Genomic DNA, 23,624 nt, shown 5'->3' on the forward strand with positions numbered 1-23,624 from the left:
GACACTCCCAGGAAAATGCTCTGACTCTCGAGATAGAGGAAAAACAACAACATTGCCCTCTTTTCGTTTTTAAACGTTTTTCTCCTACGCCCCCCCCCACCCCTCTCTCTCTCTCTCACTCTCTCTCTCTCTCTCCTCGTTTAGCCTGCTGGTTAGCTAACCCGCTAGCTCACAGCACTGGTCTCCTCCTCCTCCTGGCTGCTTCTCATCTTTCCCTCAAGAGCTGGGCGACACGCGAAGAGAGGACCTCGTCGACAAAGGCAAGATACAGTAAGTCCACATGCTTTTCACACTTGTTTAATTTTAAAAAATCACCGCGGCTGCCTTTGAGAATGAGCACAAGTTCGACTGTCAGAACTGAGCTAACCAGCTAGCTGTGGTGCTCCCAAACAAAGGGGTCGACAACGTGACTGAGTGCCGACTATGTGGGACTAGCCTGTTAGCTTGGCTGTTGGAGCTAACAACAGCATATATCCTTCATTTATTTGTATTTGTTTTATATATCGATCAGAGCACACGAGTGCCCGGGCTTGGTGCCACGCAGGTTTTTCATGTGTGCGGAGGAAAAGACTTAGTTCGTTGGTGTTAAAGCGGACATGCTTTATCCTGACAAAACAACCAGCCTCCAGGATGGTTTCAGTTGTCAGACAAGAAGCAACAACAGACAAAGCAAGGCGCCCAAATCAGCACTACTAATGCATGCTGCTGTTTGTGGATGATCGGTGGCTCCACTCTGCTTATCCACAGCCCTGTTTTGTGTGTTTTTAATAATAAACAAACACTTGAATTTTTTTTTAAGTATTCCTTTTTTTTTTATTTCAGAAGAGGGTGCGCTCACTCCCAACAAAACAGGCATCCGTGATCTGATGTGAGATCCACGGAGAGACTATGCCTAGCCCTTTATTCCACCCCGAGATTATGGACCACGACGTGGTGATCAGCAGCCAGCACAACGGGGTTGGTCTGCCCCGAGAGACAGACCAGGAGTCCCGGGAAGAGGACCACCAAGAGGCGCTCCGTTTCGCCCTGGACCAGCTGTCACTCATGGCCCTGGAGAAGGTGGACTGTGGGGGCGGTGGTGGTGTAGGCGGCGGGCTGGTCGACACTCTGGATGGGACCCAGGGTCCGGGCTCTGACGGCTGTAACGGCGTGGGCGGAGGGGGCTACGTGGATCTACAGATGCTGGAGCATCCCAGCGGGTCCCGGGACTCGCCGACGTCCTGTTCTCCATCCCCGGAGTACTACGGCTCAGGCGGGTACCACATGGCCGGCTCGCACCCGATGCTCCACGGGGAACAAAGCTCCGTCCTCTGCAGCAGGAAAAGAAGTGTCAACATGACTGAATGTGTGCCTGTCCCCAGCTCTGAACATGTGGCCGAAATCGTGGGGAGACAAGGTAAGAATTTATTTGGTGTTTATGTTTGTGGACCGCTCGTTCGGGCAGCATGCAAGCCTGGCTGTTCTTTGTTTGGGTGGCAGCCCGGTGAGAGGAGGGTCTCTGAACTTTTACAGCCTGAGCTTGGTGCTCTGGGCGGACTGCACTCACCATTTCAGTCTTTAACCAGCATAATGCGGATACTCTAGTAAAAAAGCCATACTCGCTGTATTTACATGTCCTTTCTTAACTGTAATTTAGACAATGCTTTGACAGAGTGACTGAGAGGAGTGTGGTTTGATGAGTAGGATGGAGGGGGAGGGGTGGGAGAGGGTCAGACAAAGCGGCAGATTGTCGGGAGTCTGGACATGTCTAGCAGCCTGCACCAAACAAAGGAAATATACCGACACACGCTCATTTTATATATCACAGATCCAAAGTGGCCGCTTTGAACGCCGATCTCTCATTCCCGACTCTTGTATGTGGTTATGGCAGATTATTATTGTCTCTGCTGAGCAGATTTTAGGCTGAAACGGGGCAGCAGGCGCACAAACACGGGACTGGGCGGTGTTACGCCCTGCACCCAGTTCTGTCTGCCGATGCTGCTGCTGCTGCTGCTCGCCTGTGAGCCGCGGCATTTTATACATTCAATTTTTCTCTGTTGTTGTTTTTTTTTTATCGACACTTGTCTCAGACTTTAAACAGAGCCGTGTTGCTGGTTCGGTTCGCCGTCTCTGTCGCGGTAGGGTTACGGCATTGTTCTCTTTGTTTGAAAAAGCCATGCTTTCTGCTTCCCAGAATGACATCACACTCCGCGCGCCCTATTGGTTGCCGGGAACGAAGCGTCCATATTTAAAGTAACAGTGCGCACGGCTGCTGCTGGAGAAGCATGAGTTGACAACAGGCGGTGCAGCAGCTAGTGACTTAATGTTTGGGCATACGCAGGCTCTTCGTGAACATCCTGCAAGCGTTTTGCTTCAGCTGATATTGTTATGATGTGAAAACGCGCATGTCAAAGGGGTCAGTTGCCATTTTAAATAACGACAGTTATTTGTCAATAGTCAATAAAAAATGTATTGGAACTTTTTTCAGTTCACTGTGTATATAACATAACAGCCTGTTCATTACAGTATTAATGTCATCTGATCAATCCCTACACTGCCTTTGTGAAGGTTATACTTCTTTGACACCGTTTTCAGAGAGGTGTTGATTCAGATTTATGATAAATTTAGAGGCTTCACTTTTTGGAGGTGTTTCTAATATTTTATCCACCACTATTAATTAAGAGTGACTAAATGCTAGAAACAACAACTTCCAAAACCACCTTTAAAGTCAGACACACACACACTCAATTCTAAGAAAAACTGAACATTCATGAAAGTAGGGATTATTGTAGGGCTGTTGTATTAGATTTCATTTGTTTTAACTAGGTAAACTTTATATTGGAACCAGTCTCATTAGACTATATAATATAATCACACTTACATGTATGGCTGTGTTATAAATAAATGTGTGTATATGTGCGTGGGCGTGTGTTTGAGTGTATATAAAGAGTATTTTGGCATTTGCTATAAAACTGATGTTTATGTGCTTCTGCACCTTACAGGCTGTAAGATCAAGGCCTTGCGTGCCAAAACAAATACCTACATAAAGACTCCAGTCAGAGGTGAGGAGCCAGTGTTCATCGTGACAGGACGCAGGGAGGATGTGGAGATGGCCAAACGCGAAATTGTCTCTGCGGCTGAGCATTTCTCTATGATCCGGGCGTCCCGCTGCAAAGCCGGAGGGTCTGGAGGAGGAGGCAGCGGCGGCAGCTCTCTTCCTGGACCTCCACACTTGCCTGGACAGACCACCATACAGGTACCCCCTGGCTTTCTCATCATGCTGTGTATTTGTTTTACTCTGCCAGGTAACAAAGGAATAATTGGATGTATAACATCTGTTTAAACTACAGCTCTGTTCTCTGTATCCTGCAGTTTGAAATCTGTTGTTTTTTTTCAGACATTAAAATATTTATCTTGTCACTGATCCAGGTGAGGGTGCCCTACAGAGTTGTTGGTTTAGTTGTTGGACCAAAGGGAGCAACTATCAAGCGCATCCAGCAGCAGACTCACACCTACATCGTGACACCCAGTCGAGAGAAAGACCCGGTGTTCGAGGTGACCGGCATGCCGGAGAACGTGGACAGAGCAAGAGAGGAGATCGAGACCCACATCACGCTGCGAACTGGGACCTTTGTAGACCTGCAGGGAGACAATGACTTCCACACCAACGGCACTGATGTCAGTCTAGAAGGCCTGGGCGCCCTGAGCGGAGGACTGGGGGCATCTCTGTGGTCCAGGGCTACTGGTCACCATTCTGCCCCCCCTCCTCCTCCGCCCTCCCCACCTCCCCCTCTTCCCATGTCCATGCACCACTCCTCCAGCCGGAAGATGTCCTCCTCGGTCGCCTATCACACGCACAACGGTGGGATGAGCTCAGACAACTTCAGCGCCACTCGCAAGGCCAACGAGAGAGGCAGCCCTACCAGCCCTTTTAGCACAGGCTCCAGCAGTGCTGGTGGAGGATTCACTTTTGGGGGCGACTCCACCCCAGGGCTGGCTTCCTCAGATGAGCTGGGCTTTGAGTTCACCGCTTCCAACATCTGGGCACCTTTCGTCAACGGTGGAACAGGCAATAAGACGGCCAGCTCCTCCCAGCAGCAGCCTCTGCGTCGCAACAGCAGCGGTCTGAGCGGTGGCGCCATCACTCCACGATTGTCTCCAACTCTGCCTCAGGACACGGGCGTGGGCCCGCTGGATCACCCGCTGGCCCGTCGTGCCCAGAGCGATCCCCTCAGCACTCTCTCCTGGCTACAGTCTGGCAGCGCAGGAGGCGGCTCCTTCTCTGGGGCGTCAAGCTCCAGCTCTGGCGGCTCGTCGACCGGTTACTCCTCCTGCTCGGCGTCCTCTCTGCCAGGCGGCTCGCCCACTGACTCCGAGGGAGGCGGCAGTGCCGTGGGTCTCAGCTCTGGGATGCTGAGCCGGCTGAAAGGCGGCTCAGGCCCCGGGGTCACAGGCCTGGTCGGCGTCAGCCCCGGGATCAACAGGGACTGCTTTGTGTGTTTCGAGAGCGAGGTGACAGCAGCCCTGGTGCCTTGTGGCCACAACCTGTTCTGCATGGAGTGTGCCGGGCAAATCTGCCAGTCAGCTGAGCCGGAGTGCCCCGTCTGTCACACCCCCACCACACAGTGCATCCGCATCTTCTCCTAATGCTCCGACAGGAAGGGTGGGGGGTAAATATGGGAGAGGAGACTGGAAGAAGACTGCAGTGGGGCACCAGCTGTGGCGGAGGAGATGGAAAGATTCACACTAATAACTTTCACACACACGATGGACCATAATAAATGCATTAATAGAGATGACGATACTATACGGATGTTGATTTATTGCTGATAACTGTCAAGATTAATAATAATAATAATAATAATAATGACTTATTTTCAGAGTGAAGTTAATTGAAACTGGTCTGCAGGCGGTTGGGGCTCAGACAGTCTCTCGGTGGTGAACTTACGGATGGAAACTAGTGTCTTATCTCTCTTCAGGCCTTCATTTTGACTCGGAGCAGCCTGCACCGCTGGCCGCTGGTCTGTCTCGACATTTCTTCATTCTGGCTTCTTCAGATCTCTGCCTGCTTTCTCTCACACAGCCTTTCCTTTAGACACTTTTGTACTTAACAGATATTTTTCGATGAAGCTGTCAATGAGGCCTGCACTTTTCTACTCCTTATTTCAATGTCCTTGACAGGACGCAAACTGTTCCAACAAATCCCTCGCTTTCTCTCTCTGCTCTCACTCATGCTGTTGTTTGTCGCGGGAAGCGGCAGAGTTGCTATTTTTCTGTAAGCTTGGAACTTTTAAAAAGGTCGGTGTGTAGTCAGGCACCCAGCAGAGCAACACACCCAAGGGACCTCTTACGGATGAATTCCTCTTTGTCGTTGCCACACGTAATTTAGCCATCAGTAATGCCAAATGAACGCTGTTAATGACCATCTCTTAATTCTTGATCAAATTTGGATGAGTCTGCCCCACATTTAAAATGTGGCCACTGCATTGATTCAGATAAATTAACCTTTAACAGGTGAGAAATGCACCATTAGTGATCTGTAGGAATCTGTCTGAGGTCAGTGCTCTGAACGTTTGGGCTGCCTGACCATCCCTTTACATTTCTCTGTGTGTGTGTGTGTGTGTGTGTGTGTGTGTGTGTGTGTAATGCCCACTCATGCTGTTGTTCACGTCTGCGTCATTGTGTGCCCTCGCAGTGAGAAGGTCTGGTTTCTGCCACTCTCCTTCACTGTCAGTCTTATGGGAAGGTGATGCTCTGATCCATCCACATTTTTCCTCTCACATCTTCCGTCTGTTACACTTAGATCGACTCATTTAGTGTTTTCTACTAGGTTTTTTTCCTTTGACTCTTGACTGTCAAGCGTGTGGCTCACAGACATATTTTCAACTCTAGGATAAGATAGGGCTTTTCTGATGTCACACATGAATGTTTTGTCCAGTAAGGTTAAGGAGAGGTGGCTCCTCCACCCACATGAACCAATAACAAAGGGGCTTGACTGAACCATTTTTGTTTTTTTCTTTTTTCTTTTCATGCACTGTAACTCCCGGCCCCTCCTAAAAAGAAAAAAAGAAGAAAGAAACAGCTCTTACTGTTTTTGTTTTGGTCTTCCACCCCACTCTCACAGCAAAGCTGTATGGCACTCTCAGATGACACTCTGTCACGCCCATATAACGCTGTACTCCTGGATAAATGTGGTGCACTACATGGTTAGTTGTTTGAGATTTGTCCTTTGTTTCATAGCAGTTCCAAGTAACTCGACGAGGCGGTTGCATCCTGTTTTGTGTTTTTAAAAAGAATTCAGTGTGAGTTTGCAGTAACTGCCTCCTATAGTGTTAATACTGTACGTACGATTTGGGCGATGTCGGTGTGATGGTACACGGTTGCCATCAGTGGCCCTTTATTTTATTTTTTTAAACATAGATGGAATCAGCTCATAGAATGAGACAAGCCATGACCCAACAAATTAAAATGACACACCTAACTCTCAAAGGGCTTCCTCTGACTGCACAGACACATGATCACATTTTCAGGCTCACGCAGTAGGTAGAATCAACTTATCCTTTATGGCAGCTAGTAGCTAGGTCATCCAGGGCTTCCAGACACTCTCTGTGTTCAAATCCCAGCAGCTGCAGAATGTTTTGCTTGTTGTTTTTAATGAGTTGTTTTTTAAATTACAATTGTCCCCACACACACACACAGACACACACAGACGCACATCACATTCGGATCCTGTTGGTAGAGTGTAGGGCGTTGCAGTCACAGTGTGTCCTTGTCCCTGGACACAGTCGCAGATCAGGACGGGTTGTAGGGTTTTAATACCAAGGGAAAAAAAGGGTAACTCTACTTGAGTAAATAGTTGGTAAAAATGGGCAGGTCTGCTGCTGTGCTTTGGTGCTCCAGCCAGTACGATGTTAAACTTATTTGCTGTGTGACTGTTCGTTTGCTACTTTAGGTGACATGGGCAGTAGCTCCACAGAGGAATCTAACAAGGCGCTGTCCTGGTTGAGCACAGCAGTACACTAATTCATATGTCCACACGTGTAGTGAAAAATCTGCCCAGGAGCTGAATTGGTAGTCTTTGTGAAGACTATCCCATGGTGCTTTGGTGCAACTCCCTACTGAAACACGGTGATGAACAAACCCAGTTGGTAGTGGGGTAGACCTCTTTTTGTTTTGTTTTTCTCAGACTAAAGTTCTCCAGTGCTCTGTAGACCTGACATCCCTGTTCTCGTTCTCGCTGGAACGTGCAGTCCATCCCCTCGCCGGGCTCTGATGTCAAGCGTCGCATTTCGTCTCTTACCCGCGCACACTCCGAACAGATGCAGGGCTGTGAATGTGTCTGAACGAACAGATCAGTCGTGACCGTTGTGAGAGTCTGTTGAGGCCAAACTTCAAACCGTCCCAAGTGGACGTGTTAACGGAATAAAATGTGGTGTTTGCCAGATTGGTCTCATGTAAATCCTGGTGTTGCACTGGGATGTTTCTGGCTATTGAGAGAATGTTAGGGTTTAATGTACAGTAGTTTAATTGTTTAAAAAGGTACAGAATTTTTCAGATTGACTGCTGATTTTTATTTTTTTTAGCCAAACGTGTCCCCCTCCCCCATTTCCTTCCTTAAGGTTTGAAAACAGGGTTTCCTGAGGCATGCTAACCAGTGACCTCTGACCTTTTTTTTTTTTTTTTTTTTTTTGTGATTAGAGGGGAGGGGGTGCGAAGAGAGCCTCGCCAGTAAGGGGTGACAGACACCCCTCAAGCCTCCGCTCTCCTATTTTTTTGCTTTAATTCTCTTTGTATGCAGAACCAAAATGTAAAAGGTCAGCAAACTAGGTTGCAGGCCTGACCTGTGTGTGTGTGTGTGTGTGTGTGTGTGTGTGTGTGTGTGTGTGTATATACCCTGAATACAATCATTGGGATCTTGTTTTCAAAAAGCAAAATGACTTAATTGAAGATAAGTGTAGTTTCTAAAGAACATGTATCATTATTTGTAAGTTAACCATCTGCATGTCTTCAAGCCACCTGGCATTAGTTAATAATTTTTAAGATAAAAAAAAAAAAAAAACTTTTTACACATTTTATTTTTTACAATTTATTTGCTTACCTAAATATCCCAGACAGTAATGTGACCCTTTTATTACGTCAAATTTATTTTTATTTTCCATTTTTTATTTTCCTTATTTCCTGTGTACTACATATAGGCAATTTATAACAATGAGAAAATTATTGAAGAAATTTTAAAATTGAAATATATTTTATTTGAAAGTTTATGGACCTTTTAACCGTGAGCCAGAAAAATTGTATAATCATATAATTTGAGCTGACTTGACGGTTATGAGAAATGTATCAAGAGTTTTATTTTTTATGCTTCTTTAATAAAGTCTTGTTTTTGGTTTCATTTTTTTACTGTAAAATAAGAACTTGTGTGTCTTGTCTTTATTTCTTGTTCTGTTTGGAGTAGAAATGTGCAGCAGACCGGACCATCTGCATCTTTTCCACATGGTGGCAGTATAGACACACCTGCAGCAGATCAAAGCATGAATAAAGGTGAGAGTCAAATCTGCAGTTTGGGCATGTTTCTGTAAATATGACACCAGACAGTTAATTATTGAGGAAATTCAAAGAACAGTGGGGTGGGCCTGGATCTAACATTTACGGAATTAGGTATTTGTGTGGTATTAGAATAAATGCATTATGTTGTCAGAAGTAATGCGATGATTACTCATAAGAAAGTAAATTCAGGTGTTTAAAATCCCTTATCAAGCAAAAGTGCCTTTTTTTTCCTAGCAACTTTAAGCTTCTGAGGATTTGCTGCTTTGCTCTGTTTTATATCATAATTAAATGCCTTTTAGGTTATAGACTGCTGGTTTAACAAAACAAGCAAATTAAGGATGTCAATTTGGAGATTTTTCACTATTTTGCAAATTGATTCAAGTAATTTTACATGCAAAAATGCTAAATGTTTGAAGGTTCCAGCCTCTCAAATGTTAGGCTGCTACTTTTTCTTGCCTTACATTAAGGTAAACTGCATATTTTGTGGCACTGTTGGTTGTTTTAAAAAAATATATATATATATATTTGAAGAAGGGGTTCTGGAGAATGTGCCAGAAAATTTTCACTATTTTCCAACATTTTATAGTCCAAATATTTCATCGAGTAATACAGAAAATATTCATTAGTTACATCCCCAAATCAAAAGTAGGTTCACCAGCAGCAGGCTCGGTTTCTTTACTTTAATCTCATGCAGTTACAAATGTTAAAACGTGTGAAAACAAGAGCTGCCCCTTTTAACACGTCTGTCTGTGTGCACTTAAGAGGAAAAATGTTCCTACTGCCTTTTTATTTAACTGAAACGGGGCTTTCTTTCCTCTGCTCCGGACTGTTGAGAAGGAGCCAAAACATCTGGTTCAACTTGTGTAAAGTGGTGGTGTACTACTACTCCCCTCCCCCCTCCTCCTCAGAGAGGTCAGAGGTCACATGGAGAACAGACTGAGCGCTCACTGAAGCGGAAGCCGGTTGTTCCAGCTGAAGGTTTGGGTCAATACAACACCCTGCTGTCTCCATCTGAGAGGGAACAGCATCTGCTGAAAGACTTTTTTTTTAATATGTGAAGGTTTTAAAAGCCACAATTTTTCATAACTTATTGCTTTGAAGACTCCTTTTAGGTGTGTAACACACATGGAGTTTGAGGTTTAATAACTGGATACAAATCAAACTACAGTGTGATTCTCAGGCACTAAAGGAGGAATAATACAGCAGACGTTTAGATTGTGACACAAATGTCCTTTTAATAGGAAGCAGGTCACAATCAGGCTGCATTCCAGTTCCACTTCATCCTCATTAAAGAACGATCAGTGATGATAAGAAACAAATTAGAAACATCCTTAGTAGAAAATAATTCTCTCATGCGAGTTCTGTGTTCACACTACATTCATATTGGTTACAGATGACGTATTCACAAGCCTTTTAAAAAAACAAAACATTGATGACACAACTTTGGAAATTAAAAACAAGGGGGAAAAAAAGTCAACATCAAAGAGACACGTGCTGGCACGATAAAGTTTTCCCATCATGCAATTGTAAGTTGAGTCTATTCACAGGGTGGGCGTCATTGGTCTCCACGGGGTTTTGTCGGCGTGCATGCATGCATGTGTGTCATCTTACACATGCCCTTTTTGTGCTTGAGCAGAGATTGGTGTGTGTGTGTGCAGGTGTGCGTCTCATCAGTGTGTTTGTGTGCGTACATACATACATGAAGCAGGCAACCAACGAGCCCCAAACTAGATGATGGATTATGGTATTCTTGTTTTGCCTTTTCATCTTCGACCTGACACGTCAAGTTTTGTCCTGAGCCCTGGGATTACTTAGGCGACACATACATACAACGTAACTGCACCGTGAGTTAAACGGGGTGGTAAAAGATCCTTTCAAAAGGCTAGTTTGCCCAAAGATCGCCTAAATTAAAAGGCATGAGTTTGTGTCCTCCAGGCTAGTCATGCTTTTGGATTGAACAAACACTTTGGTTGTAGAAAGAAGGCTCTGCTGAGGGAAAATAACATTCAGAAGCTTTGTTTTTGGTAGAATTGAACAGCTTTCAGTAAAGACAGCATGTGGCAGGCCAGCAGTGACGTCCAGTGTGGCTCCACACAGCAAGAGGAAAACGTTTAATCCTACTGTCACTACTCATGTTTCACAAAGAGACTACAAGACGAGCCGGACTACAGCCGGGAGTGTTTGCTCACCGTTTAAAGAGGTTCATTTACGCACATGACAAGACTGAAACTAACATTAATGCTTAAACAACATAAATGCTTGGCGGTGACTCGGATGGCTTCTTTGTTTGAAAAATCAACAAATGTGCAAATTTGGTCCTACTAAAGGCAAATAGGAATTCAAGGACAAAACATTTATCTTTCTCTGTTATCCAAAACATGTGAGAACAAGCTTACACACATCCAACAGGAATAGGAAGTCCAGAAATAAAATATCTTAGTGATTTACACACAAGTTTCCCATTCCGTGGATGTGGATATTGCTGTTGGTGCTGCTGTAGTTATGTTGACAGCGCATACATTTTGGGTATGTAGGTACAATATATTGCTCACAATCTCAGAGCCCATTTTGCAGGTGTGGCAATCAGCCCACAAACACCTTCACACACACACATTATATATATATATATATATATATATATATATATATATATATATACACAAACACCCCTTCACACACATGCATGCACACAATAACAAAAGATACAGCAGTGTTCACAGAGGGTTTGTTCAGTGACCATACATACAAACAACTATTGCCTTAAAGAGATAGGTCTCGATACGTGTGCAGGCGATCAGGAGGGAACGCATTCCACTGAGCATCATGTGTCCTTTAGGCTTCACATGGATTTATTTTCAAGTTCCTCCGCGGCGTTACTCATTAGAGACTTTCTGAATCGGAGTTTGTCTGCAATGTGGCGGGGTTTGTATGGCAGCGCAGGCAGACTAGGGGCACGTGGCGGGGAAGCTTGTGGGTCAATTTGCCAACAGAAGCATGGGCAGTATGTGTTAGTGCGTAAACTGACATCCCAGTCCACTGGTCCTGTAGCCCTTTTTGGAGTTAATGTGCACTCTAGGGAGTGGATGTGTCAGACACTGGGGTATTGCTTCGTTTGTTGTGATGTGTTGCTGTTTGTATTTTAATGGCCACAACTTTCGCTTGTATCAACACAGCACATATCAGGCTCAGCGTTTTCCCCCCAACCGTCGGTGTGTTTTCTCCATGATAATGAAGGTGAGTCAGGTCATAATTATAAAACCTTATCGTACCAGGGTTATATGTGCACCATGCTCACACAGGTAAAATATTTGTGGCACCCATCTTTTATGTGTGGGGAGAGGAACAGTTGCCATACAGCAAAGTCAGTCACAGTGTTCCTGGGGTCAACATGCAGGACGTTAGCACATGACAGGACAGACTAGTGGTGGTGTTGCCCCTGAACACTGATCTAAGGTCAGTGTTTTTTTCTCTATTTGGATTTTTGGGGCAATAGCAAAGCTGATCTTAGATCAGTGCCTCCAACAGACCACCTCCAACGTACACAACACATCACACTGTGGGAAGACAGCGCAGAGCAAAGGACTGGGGAGGGGGAGGGGCGGGGATGACGGACTGGAAGAACGACACACAGTCAGACAAGCGGACATACGGACAGAGCATATCTAGGTAAGGACTGCTCTCCTGAAGACACAGAGAAGCAAAAGTGCAAAGTGGTCGTTCTCAATCTATTCACATGGTTTTGTTGTTCTGCGCTGCCTTGGATTACATCTAAGTGTACAGCGTATAAAAGGTGTGATGTGTTCTAGGAAAAATTGAGTGAGGGACTGACAATTGCTTTGAGCTGAGCTGTTGAAATATTCAAAATGAAACGTGAATTTTTATAAACATATTCCTCCATGTTTGCATTGATAACATTGCAATGTAAATGTTGCATAATGTATGCAGATATATGTACAATTGAGCATTTTTCGTGTGTGCTTGTGTATTGCACATGGTTGTCTATGTAGGTGTGAGTTCTATATATGTGCATAACACGATGTATTTCGGGTATTTTTTCTGGTGTCTTTGCGCACACACGCGTGTCCTCGCGCTCTCAGCCCCCTCCCCTCCTCAGCTGCGGCCCTCCTCGGCTGAGCGCTGGTCCGACTTGAGCTTGACGAACTCTTTCGCCACGTCATCGTTGTTGCGCTGAGAGAGGATGCGCAACACCGTCAGGCCCGTCTCGTCCATGTGGATGCGTCTGCCCAGCGGCATCCAGCAGGTGACGCTGCCCTTGCTGGCTATGTCCTTCACCTGCAGCAAGGCAATGCCCACGGTGCGGTCCTCTCTGGCGAAGCAGTAGTCCTTCACACACACCTGCAACTCGTAGCTCTCTGGACCGACCTCAGTGCCCAAGGAGCTGAAACAGAAGACAGAATCAAATCCATGTTTTACTTCACGTCTGTGTGCCTCGTTAAGTGGATTTGTTTTAAAACTAATATTAATGAATAGAGCATTTCAAACTCTTCCTTCCACCTATTTAACTCTGAATGGTAACCACACATGTTGTTTTTATCTTACTGTCTTTTCTGCATTATTAATGTTTCTTTTGTCTACTTCAATTTATAGTATGATGGTTTTGTTAGTATGCTGTGTTGCATTTTTTCCTGTCGGTCCTGTTGCATTATTTGCCAAAGCAATGGCAATAATTTAACTCAACATGTGGCTGAAAAAAGGCAGAAATCCTACAGAAATGGTAGATACTCACTACTGGAAGCTCTCACTGAATTTGGGTGACCAGGTGTTGTTCTTCGACTTGGTGGCAAATTTCCTCTTCTTGTCACTGAGGTGAGGGCCGATGATGTAGACTTCCACAAAGGGCCTGAAGCCCTGCGCCTTCCATTTTAGGTCATTAGCAGCCACCACTAAAGGATGAAAGAAAGTAGGTTAAGATAAAGGACGAAGGGAGGAGAAGACAATAACAACAGAGCACAGGATAATAAATGACAGTGTTGCAGTCTGATCTGCATTTCTTTTTTTTTTACCTTTCACACTGATCTTGTGCTCTCCATTAGGTTGGGGTAAAATGTCCACGCACATGACCACCTCGCCAACTGCATCCACTCCAGATGCTGCAAAGACACACTCAGTAAGAGGTGGATTGTGTTTTTTTGCAGTCCACAATCTAGCACAGCTGAGATATATGACTGAACAATTGGGATGCATGCAGAAAAAAACACACACACAGCCCTTTAAACTTGTGAGTTCCAGCAATTTGGTCCGCACAAAACAATCTGACCCCACAAGTATAGTGGGCTCCCATTTTTTGGACCCCATGAATATAGTAAATTCACACACACAGGTTCTCTGTGATAATCAAATGAGCAGGACTTGGCTGGGTAAAGCAGCTTTTGTGCCAGCTCTAATGCTGAGCAAATGGCAAATGCAGCAATAGCTGGTAATTTGGTCTTATCACTCAACAGATACTGAAGGAAAAAGAAAAAGGGATGAAACTTAAAGTTTTTCTCCTTTCACGACTCGTTCTTTTATTCATCGTGTCTTGCACATCCTACGCTCTCCTTCATCTCAAGTCACTGCAGCTTTTACATTGGAGTTCTCACCTGGTCAGCTGTTTAGAAAACCGTCTCTCTGCCTTCATATCTAACAAGCTTCATCTACCATAAACAGTGCATAAGTTGTGCTGTGTCTTCCTGAGTTGATTAAAAAGGAGTTCAAACAGAAAAAAAACACGAAGAAGCAAAGCGAGTCGAGGGCTAACGCTTCATTATCTTTGCTTTATGACAGTTTGATCACACTGACATCTGAGTGTAAGTATGAGCAGCTGTGGGTTTCTATGGAGGACATGCAGGTTTTACATAACACTGCTGACGCGTACCTTTCTCTGGCGGTGTGTCTTCGTTTGCCGTGCACCTGATCCCTTTCCCTCCGTGGACTGAGAGGAGAGAGATAGAAGTCAGCATTTGAAGACAGCAAAGAAAGTGTTCGTTTCATTGTTAATATTGCGAATTAAAGCATTGATGGGTTAAATACCTACACAAATATGGCATCCTTGAGCAAGATATTTAAAAGTTTTTATTGCTCCCCTTTTTGCTCATCTAAAATCCCTCCATGGGCGTTTAAAGTTGTACAGTATATAACTAAAACCAGTAAATGTAAATAGTAGTTTTGCATTTGCGGGCATTGCTACTGTAATTCACTGAAGCAATGAATTAAACATTTTCTTCCAACACTGTAAGCAAGTTATTCTACTTGATCTCATAATCCTATTTAATTCCATAAGCCGTAGTAACAGTAAGAATAAGCAGTGGAGCTCCATGAGAGTAACTGAAAGCATTTTTGTGTGAAATTGTTTGAACCTGCTGTGTAACAGTGTGTTTGTGTGTGTGTTGCTGCTGTTTGAAGTCGTACCCTGAGCACTCTGTGAGAGGACAAACTTCCTTATGAGCTTGTCTGTGGCCTGGGTGTACAGAGACAAGGCGTAGCGCAGAGACTGCAGGTCCGGACTCTTTTCCAAGAACGTTTTCTTCAGGCCCACACCACCGGCGTGGAAGTATTGCTGCGTAACAGAATCGAGATGACACATGTATTGTAGACAGACAGAGGGCAGGACACACAGAGCTCTAAGAGGAAAATGTACGAGTGTGACAAAACTGTTTAGCAGTGTGCAACAACCTCGTCACTCTGGGAGCTGTCGAGGATAGGCATGATGGTTTGAAGCTGCTTTGGTAACTCAAAACCTGCACTAATTTATAACAAACAGATAGCTGTAGTAGCAGTATGACAGATTAAAACTAACCATAACATTAAAATGCTATTGATGTTTATGCTGTTCAAAGTTACATGTTTGGATTATATAATTATTTCATAATTCTTTGATTTATATAAATATACTGTATGTAATAAGATAACATGTACACAAATGACTATAGTTAAACCTGCAAATGCTTTCTTTCCCTTACTTTGAACCAATAGATCCACAGCATTCAGTAACAGAAATTCCACTGTCAGCTACAGACTCTTCCTCACCTCCACAATCTGAATTCTTGTGGATTGTCTGCTTTTATGATTTGACTTTCCTGTGGCTTTAGTGAAAATATATTTTCTAGTTTAAACAGTCTCCATCCTGGCAGAGGTTAGTGGACTGTGAAAACACAAGGGACACTTCTGAAAGTCAAGGACTTTTATAGATCTATGTGACAAAGTCTGATACAGTCACAGACACAGACCAAATTAAAGACTGTTGTCAAAGTAAGAATCAAGAGCACCAATATCCCTGCCAGCTGTTTTGTTTGTGTAACACATTAGACAATACCTTAATAGTGTCCAGTGCCAGCTCTATTACTGCACACTGTTTAGGAGTTAGAGCTTTGGCCTCCTCTCGCCCCATGTGCTCCTGCAGGATGGATCGAAAAAAGGAGTCAGTCCACACCACAGTTACTGCTAAAATATACACGTTTGTCAGGTATGTTGTTGCTGCCTTCTACTTTCATCACCTTGAGTTTGGACAGCTGGCCCAACTCCTTGGCAGCGTTGAAGATCATCTGGGTGCCCTGTCACGGAGAGACGGACAGACGAGTGGGTACAGTGTGGACAGAAAGACAAGAGTGGTGTTTGAGAGATGTGTAGCTGGGGACGATTTGCAGAGTGAGAGGTGAGTTCAGGAGCTTTAGTGAGGACAGACAGCTGCTGATACAAGAAATGAGTTTGGTGAGTGAGAGGGTGGGGAGAGTAAAACTACAATGTACTAATTCTTAAATCTTTTAAATAAAGGTTCCGAACAAACAAGTTACATCTTGCAAGAGAAAGAAGGTTTAAGTGCTTTGGTGTACAGTCAGTCAGCATTGCAGGGATTCTTGGGTAGGTAATGTTGTCTCTGGTGCACCGTGCTGTCGTTTAAATCAGGCTTTTATTCACTGATATCCACACAGAAGGAGAAAGGCTACAGAGGGTGGTGTTAAGGCTCATGTTAAAAATAGTGTTTTCTCATGCTTACAGAGACTGATTGCACCCACACACCCAAACATACTTACAATAACCTAAGAAAGGAAGGAAGGGAGAGAGGATGGGGTAACGGCAGGATAGATGGGTTAATGTACAAGCACAATGGAACACAGCCAGGAAAAGCAAACTCAAAATCAGAAGCAGAGAAGAAGAAAAATGGGAAAGAAAAAAATGAGTGAATGTCTTCTTTTTTTAATTACATACCGTCTGGTCAGTAAGCGTTGGAAGCACGATAGTTTTTTCCATTGTGTTCATAACTAGTTTCCACAGCTCCTTCAGCACTCTCTTCAGGACTGTCTTCTCACAGATCTTAGCAAACAGCGACAGGCTGAAACACAAAAACACCCACATCTGTCAACTGACAAGACACGAAGGCAGCACTAAAACACATTTATTTATGGAGTGCGTGTGTCTGTAAAGGCCATGGAAACTTCAGTGAGTGCAAGTTAATTCACAAAGGTGCAAACAATAACAAATTTGTGAGAAGTTTTTGATATCAGTGTCAGAATGACACTTGAGTTTCAGTCTCAAAACAAAACTTTTTTCAATTGCTTAGTTTGAGTTGTTTTTTTCAAACCATTTGTTCATTTAACAAAATATTGAATGTTGGTATAGCAAAAGCAGCTATTCAAGAAACTTTCTGATCAAGAGATATTTGATCAAAGAAGGAGTGACCAAGACTATGAATCTGACCAATGCCAACTCTTTCAGAGTTCTTAAACGGTGTTGATGTTTGATATCAAGCTATACTTACTTGCTGTCCAGGAAGTCCATGATGGGCTGCAGGACGTTGTCGGCCTCCTGAACCACGCTGCCGTTGGCCGGGACGGTCTGACCTTTTACCTGGGCTAGAATGTCACCCATTTGCCTCACGTTGTCCTCGATCTGGGGCTGGAAACTGCATCACCAAACAAAAAACGACAACATGAAAAAGAGACGTTTGAAATCAGCTGGTTGCAGCATCTCTTAGTTCCACGTAGGAATCAGAGACATACCCACCTGACAGCAAAGATGCGGCTGAGGTCGTCCATTACACTGTTGAGTTTGTTCTGCAGCTCTTTCAGGAAGTCGCTAGCCTCGACATTGAGCTGGAAGAAAACAAAAGGGGGTGAATCCAGGAGCCATGTCATAACAGCACAATCACAACAATAACAGCACGTATGGAAACTCACATCTTTGCCTCCCATAGCCTCAAACATCTTCTCCAACTGAACCCTGAGCTGCTGGATGTTATTGATGATGATACATGGCTAAGGGGAGAAAGAGAAAAATTACACCATACACACACACACACACACACACACACACAGCTCTCTCCTTTTCCTCTGTCTGCTCCCAGCGTTTTATTGTAATCAATCAAGGTTAGTCCTCTTAACTTTTTTTATTGCTTCCTTGGCAAAAACACTCTTGGTGATGCAGGGCACGAGAAGCAGGAGTTTTCAGTAATTACTGCTCCTCCGGGGACTCCTGGTCTCTCTGGGAGTGCAGCCCACTTTTCCCCAAGCGTACACCACATTCAGCTAATTACACAGCCCTAATTCACATTGAAACACTGCAACCTGGGCATGGCTATTACACTGAAGAGAGGGTTTATTGTGCTGAAATGAATCAACCTGACCACATACACCAAACTGTGTCCGTCTTAAAGCTAAGATGTGATGGAGCTGAAATTAAAGTATTAAATCAGTCACTGCTGCTTATTCAGCTGACACGAATTTCTTTCTGGTACCTTGTTGTGCCAAACTTTTCTATTATGTTTATGTACTGTTATACACTTTAATGTCTTTAAAACATCTTCAACACTTACGACTTTCTCCTTCTTCACATGATTTGGAAATTCCTTTGCAATGATGTCAGCGTAAGACAGCAGGACGTTGCCGATGGTCTAGAAGAAAATGACAAGATAATGGAATAAGCGCACAATTGCAGTGAGGAATTTTAGTAGAGTGACAACTCAGGTAATGACAATCTTGTAGGTGGAAGTCACCTTTGCGAATCTCTTCATATAGTTGCCAACAATCTGAGGGTCGGGACACTCTAGTTTGCGGATGATTTCAAAGCTCTGATTGAGCTGAGAGAACACATCCACCACTGAGCACGAGAACAAAGCGTGCTCCGAGGTGACCTGGAACTGGAGAACGAGAGGAAAGACGAGAGGAAAAAGTATGAGTGTGACTTCTGTGGTGCTGAGGCTGATCTGAACACGACTAACATTAGAAGTGAAGGCTTTGTCTCCCCCAACGGCTTCCCGTGGAAGAAGTTCACGGCGCTGTTACCCATCAGGGATAACGATAGTGACCTCCCTCCTTCAGCTGCATGTGGCTGCAATCAAATGATTTGCAAAGCAATTCCTCTGGATGCGCTTGGGTGAGAGCGATGGAGGCGATCAGAGGTGTTATGATGGGGAGCAGGGCCCTCATTAACAGCCCAGTCATTAGCCCAGAAGTGAACAGTGTTTTGGTATGTGGCTGGGAGCGGGGACTGCTGTTTCGCTGACACAGAAAAGCAGAATCTGCCTCTGGTGACAGTAATTGGACCCAAAGGATTACTGACATATGAGCTGGGAGAATATTCAGCTGCTTTGTATCGATCCTCTTTCTGTGTGGATATGTAGGTGTGAGCAAGACTGAGAGTATCTGTGTGCTTTCTTTTTCATTTGCCTTTGGTATTGAGTCATTATTGATTGCCTTGAGGCCTTCGGCCTACTCTTCTCAGCCTGGAATATGCTGAGTCAGGAGAGATGATGTGAACTGCCTGAATTTGCATGAGAAATGCATGAATACATTTTTTTGGGGGGGAGGGGGGGGGGGGGCTGCAGGTAGGAGGTCAGATTTAAGCTTTTATCCTGTATTTTATTACCATCTCAGCAGAATTTGAGTGTTGATTTTTTAGTCAAACTTTAGTTTCACATGACCGCATGCTTCTTTCCTTTTTTAAGTACTCTTCTCTCACAAGTTTTCCAGCGCACTTTCTTTGTTAAAGGAACAGTTCGACATTTGAGAAGATCAATACTACTGTCATGTCTGTGTGGTAAATATGAAGCTACGGTAGGAGCCTGTTAGATGTTAAAAAAGAATTAGGGCATCTAAAACTAAAGATTGAAAACTAGGAGTTGTTGGGAGTAGACTTAGAGGTGTTTTTTTTATAGCATTTGCAGACATGCTAACAACAGACTGTGGTTTCATTTCACCTGTTACTTTGCTGGTAGGCAAGCATTTTACATGAGAAGGATGCAGATGAAAGCATTTACCCCGTCTTTTTTGTCCCTCTCCAGGGCTCCATGTAGAAAATCTCTGGACACTTCTTCGTTCTCATCCAACCACATGATGACAAACGGTTCGAACCAGCTGCAGAATAAGAGACAAGTAGAAACAACATGAGTCTTTGTGCCACAGTGGTAAATGTAGGAGGAAAAGTGTAGATGCTGTTTATGAAACACTTACGCTGGATATTCGGGTACATGCTTTTGGAAAGTGGGCAGCTCCTTGCAGTACTCATTATAGAGCCACTTCACCTTGAAGTGCAAGTTCATATAATCTGCGCTTTTACACAGGCGGTTCTTCTCATGCTCTGAATGTCAAAGAAGAAAGAATGAGGAAAGTCCCACTGCACCACTCTTTCTCCATATGTAGTTTACTCATAAAACAACATCTCTTACAAACACAATCCTGACACAAACGAATGACCCCCCCGCCGCTCATTTCCAGGCCTGTGACCTCCCGCATTCCCCACAACACACACAAAAACCTACCCTCCATGGCGTATTTCATATCTTGTGCAAACATATTCCACATGACCTCCGCGCTGATCTTGCCCACATTCAGTTCCTGGGGAAACCTATAAGAGGCAGTACTCAGGCTTAAATCCAGCTCTATATCCAGTAATGGTACTCTATTATTTAACAAAATAACCCAGGCTTATTTTTATGTAACTCCCATCAGTGTTTGCTCTGTATATTTTTAGCTGCCACAAAAAAAAAAAAAACGCACCAGAGAAGTATTAATTATCAGTATATACACAGGTGCTGGTCATATAATTAGAATATCATCAAAAAGTTGATTTATTTCAGTAATTCCATTCAAAAAGTGAAACTTGGATATTATATTCATTCATTACACACAGACTGACATATTTCAAATGTTTATTTCATTTAATTGTGATGATTAAAACTGACAACTAATGAAAATCCCAAATTCAGTATCTCCGAAAATTATAATATAATATTATAATATATAATATACAAAAGAAGGATTTTTAGAAATGTTGGCCAACTGAAAAGTATGAACATGAAAAGTATGAGCATGTACAGCCCTCAATACTTAGTTGGGGCTCCTTTTGCCTGAATTACTGCAGCAATGGGGCGTGGCATGGAGTCGATCAGTCTGTGGCACTGCTCAGGTGTTATGAGAGCCCAGGTTGCTCTGGTAGTGGCCTTCAGCTCTTCTGCATTGTTGGGTCTGGCGTATCGCATCTTCCTCTTCACAATACCCCATAGATTTTCTATAGGGTTAAGGTCAGGCAAGTTTGCTGGCCAATTAAGAACAGGGATACCATGGTCCTTAAACCAGGTACTGGTAGCTTTGGCTCTGTGTGCAGGTGCCAAATCCTGTTGGAAAATGAAATCTGCATCTCCATAAAGTTGGTCAGCAGCAGGATGCATGAAGTGCTCTAAAACTTCCTGGTAGACGGCTGCGTTGACCTTGGACCTCAGAAAACACAGTGGACCAACACCAGCAGATAACATAGCACCCCAAACCTTCATTGACTGGACAACGTGGATTCTGTGCCTCTCCTCTCTTCCTCCAGACTCTGGGACCTTGATTTCCAAAGGAAATGCAAAGTTTACTTTCATCAGAGAACATGACTTTGGACCACTCAGCAGCAGTCCAGTCCTTTTTGTCTTTAGCCCAGGAGAGACGCTTCTGACGCTGTGTCTTGTTCAAGAGTGGCTTGACACAAGGAATGCGACAGCTGAAACCCATGTCTTGCATACGTCTGTGCATGGTGGTTCTTGAAGCACTGACTCCAGCTGCAGTCCACTCTTTGTGAATCTCCCCCACATTTTTGAATGGGTTTTGTTTCACAATCCTCTCCAGGGTGCGGTTATCCCTATTGCTTGTACACTTTTTTCTACCACATCTTTTCCTTCCCTTCGCCTCTCTATTAATGTGCTTGGACACAGAGCTCTGTGAACAGCCAGCCTCTTTATCAATGACCTTTTGTGTCTTGCCCTCCTTGTGCAAGGTGTCAATGGTCGTCTTTTGGACAGCTGTCAAGTCAGCAGTCTTCCCCATGATTGTGTCACAATATTATAATTTTCTGAGATACTGATTTTGGGGTTTTCATTAGTTGTCAGTTATAATCATCAAAATTAAAAGGAATGAACACTTGAAATATATCAGTCTGTGTGGAATGAATGTATACATTATACAAGTTTCACTTGACCAGCACCTGTATTTCATATATCATAAGTTTTAAATTGACAGTTTTAAAAAGTTTTCACAATTTTGTTATTCTTAGATATTATAAGTACATCTTCTTTATTTCCATTTCAGAATGGACAGGACACACCTTTAGGCTTGAAAAGAAACAAAGGCATTTTGTTTGGCTGTTTGGCCTGTTCTCTAAATGCTCTGACACTCCCTTCTTCATACTGTTTTGCTTTACTTTGACTTTTTTTCTTTAAGCAAATCACATGCAGCTGTTACCTCATAAAGCCTCTTAAATTGCCAACACTGTCTGTGCATGCTAAATTTGAGAAATTAGACCAATGTTATGAGCAGAGACTCACTGATTGAGGCAAGGCGTGTAGGAATTTTTGTCCTCCTCTATGATAGAGACAATGAGGGTGATGAGTTTGGACCAGAAGTCCAGGTTTTTGATGCTGGGACCCTGCTCATCCGGAGGGACAGCCTTTGACTGGAGACAGAAAAGAGGTTATGGATTCAGATCTTAACAGCTGCACCCTGGCTTCATCTGCAAACACACACACACACACACACACACACACACACACAAGCTTACAGGGTCTGTCTGATATTCCCTGTTATAGAGGTCATGGCAGTTGTTGAAAATGTACTCGTAGGTGGAGTTGAGACAGGCTTTTACGCAGTCCTTCACCACCTGGCTCGCCCTGGGGGGACTCTGCAGCTCCTGGACCTGAACACAAACGTTCGACAACATATGGTTGAATCCAATTCACCTCAGAGCTGTCAGACACACACACACTCTCGGCAGGAGGTTATCTCAGCATGAATTTAACCATAAATTCACTGAGCTGCATCAAATTGCCCCAACATAGATTAACACCCGGACACACACACACACACAGTTTCATGACAATAGCTTCTGTTTGTATATGCTAATGCTAAGCTGAGTCTCAGTTTATGCCTTAGGCTGCTTTCTAGAAAGTACTGGAAATTTGTACCATGTTTGTGTTAATGTGAAAAATAAAAGATCTATCTTTCATTCATCCTTACCTTCATCCTGAAGAATGTGATACTAGTCAAGAGATCAACTGTGGACTTGAGGTCTTGTAGTCTTTCAGGACTGCTGGCAGGGAAGTTATTCTGGAAGCACATTCACAAAAACACTAAGTCTCTCTTCAGGTAGTAAGATTAAAGGAAATAAATATTGTCAGTGACCATGTGAAGACAAAACATATTTTTCATCTCAGTCCCAAAACAGAAAATAGGGTTCCCATACATATACACACAGATATGACACAAACAAATGTTGACCACAACAGATTGTTAACAGACAGCAATTGAGTGAGTGTGGCAGTAAATAACATCTAAATGTTTTGCATCTGTTATGATGAAGAGAAGCAGTCAGTACCCGGTACATGGACAGGTCGATCCTCAGGGAGTTGTGCAGCTGATCCAGCAGTTTGACAAACCTCTCCTTCTAAACAATAAAAAGACCAGAACAAACCACTCAGAAACACACCACAGCGGACATATTATTTGTTACCATTTGACTACACAAACCCCAAGGCCAGATCTGACGGGGCTCAGCTGTTTGGATATTTGGAGAAGTAGGCAGGGCCACATCTACAGCCCCAGAGGGACGAAGAGCTAGTCACCAAGCGATTTTCT

At 43.9% G+C, this 23,624-nt stretch overlaps 2 protein-coding genes across 4 annotated transcripts in view; one reads left to right on the forward strand and one right to left on the reverse strand.

Annotated features, from left to right (window-relative positions):
• LOC123972617 (RNA-binding protein MEX3B-like) overlaps window positions 1-4,786 on the forward strand; it is a 5,231-nt gene extending 445 nt beyond the window's left edge. The window contains exons 2-5 of one of the 2 annotated variants that reach the window (XM_046052165.1): window positions 145-260; window positions 823-1,396; window positions 2,982-3,235; window positions 3,409-4,786. In XM_046052165.1, coding sequence (XP_045908121.1) covers window positions 889-1,396; window positions 2,982-3,235; window positions 3,409-4,626 — 1,980 coding nt within the window. In that variant the 5' untranslated portion in view covers window positions 145-260; window positions 823-888 and the 3' untranslated portion in view covers window positions 4,627-4,786. Of the gene's footprint in view, window positions 1-144; window positions 271-822; window positions 1,397-2,981; window positions 3,236-3,408 lie in introns of both variants that reach the window. The other variant, XM_046052164.1, reaches the window with a different exon arrangement.
• A 4,949-nt stretch (window positions 4,787-9,735) lies between these two features.
• LOC123972099 (protein unc-13 homolog A-like) overlaps window positions 9,736-23,624 on the reverse strand; it is a 34,543-nt gene continuing 20,654 nt past the window's right edge. For both annotated transcript variants that reach the window (XM_046051342.1, XM_046051341.1), the window contains 20 exons: window positions 23,365-23,433; window positions 23,007-23,096; window positions 22,552-22,686; window positions 22,319-22,446; window positions 20,279-20,364; window positions 19,971-20,097; window positions 19,778-19,874; window positions 18,515-18,658; window positions 18,335-18,412; window positions 17,700-17,777; window positions 17,527-17,615; window positions 17,282-17,425; window positions 16,732-16,855; window positions 16,020-16,076; window positions 15,839-15,919; window positions 14,935-15,082; window positions 14,402-14,458; window positions 13,551-13,637; window positions 13,274-13,430; window positions 9,736-12,925 (listed from right to left, as the gene is read on the reverse strand). In XM_046051342.1, the coding sequence (XP_045907298.1) occupies window positions 12,637-12,925; window positions 13,274-13,430; window positions 13,551-13,637; window positions 14,402-14,458; window positions 14,935-15,082; window positions 15,839-15,919; window positions 16,020-16,076; window positions 16,732-16,855; window positions 17,282-17,425; window positions 17,527-17,615; window positions 17,700-17,777; window positions 18,335-18,412; window positions 18,515-18,658; window positions 19,778-19,874; window positions 19,971-20,097; window positions 20,279-20,364; window positions 22,319-22,446; window positions 22,552-22,686; window positions 23,007-23,096; window positions 23,365-23,433 (2,265 nt within the window). In that variant the 3' untranslated portion in view covers window positions 9,736-12,636. The remainder of the gene's footprint in view (window positions 12,926-13,273; window positions 13,431-13,550; window positions 13,638-14,401; window positions 14,459-14,934; window positions 15,083-15,838; window positions 15,920-16,019; window positions 16,077-16,731; window positions 16,856-17,281; window positions 17,426-17,526; window positions 17,616-17,699; window positions 17,778-18,334; window positions 18,413-18,514; window positions 18,659-19,777; window positions 19,875-19,970; window positions 20,098-20,278; window positions 20,365-22,318; window positions 22,447-22,551; window positions 22,687-23,006; window positions 23,097-23,364; window positions 23,434-23,624) is intronic.

This window comes from Micropterus dolomieu, linkage group LG06 (assembly GCF_021292245.1).
Source record: "Micropterus dolomieu isolate WLL.071019.BEF.003 ecotype Adirondacks linkage group LG06, ASM2129224v1, whole genome shotgun sequence".
In the NCBI taxonomy this organism is placed as follows: domain Eukaryota; kingdom Metazoa; phylum Chordata; class Actinopteri; order Centrarchiformes; family Centrarchidae; genus Micropterus; species Micropterus dolomieu.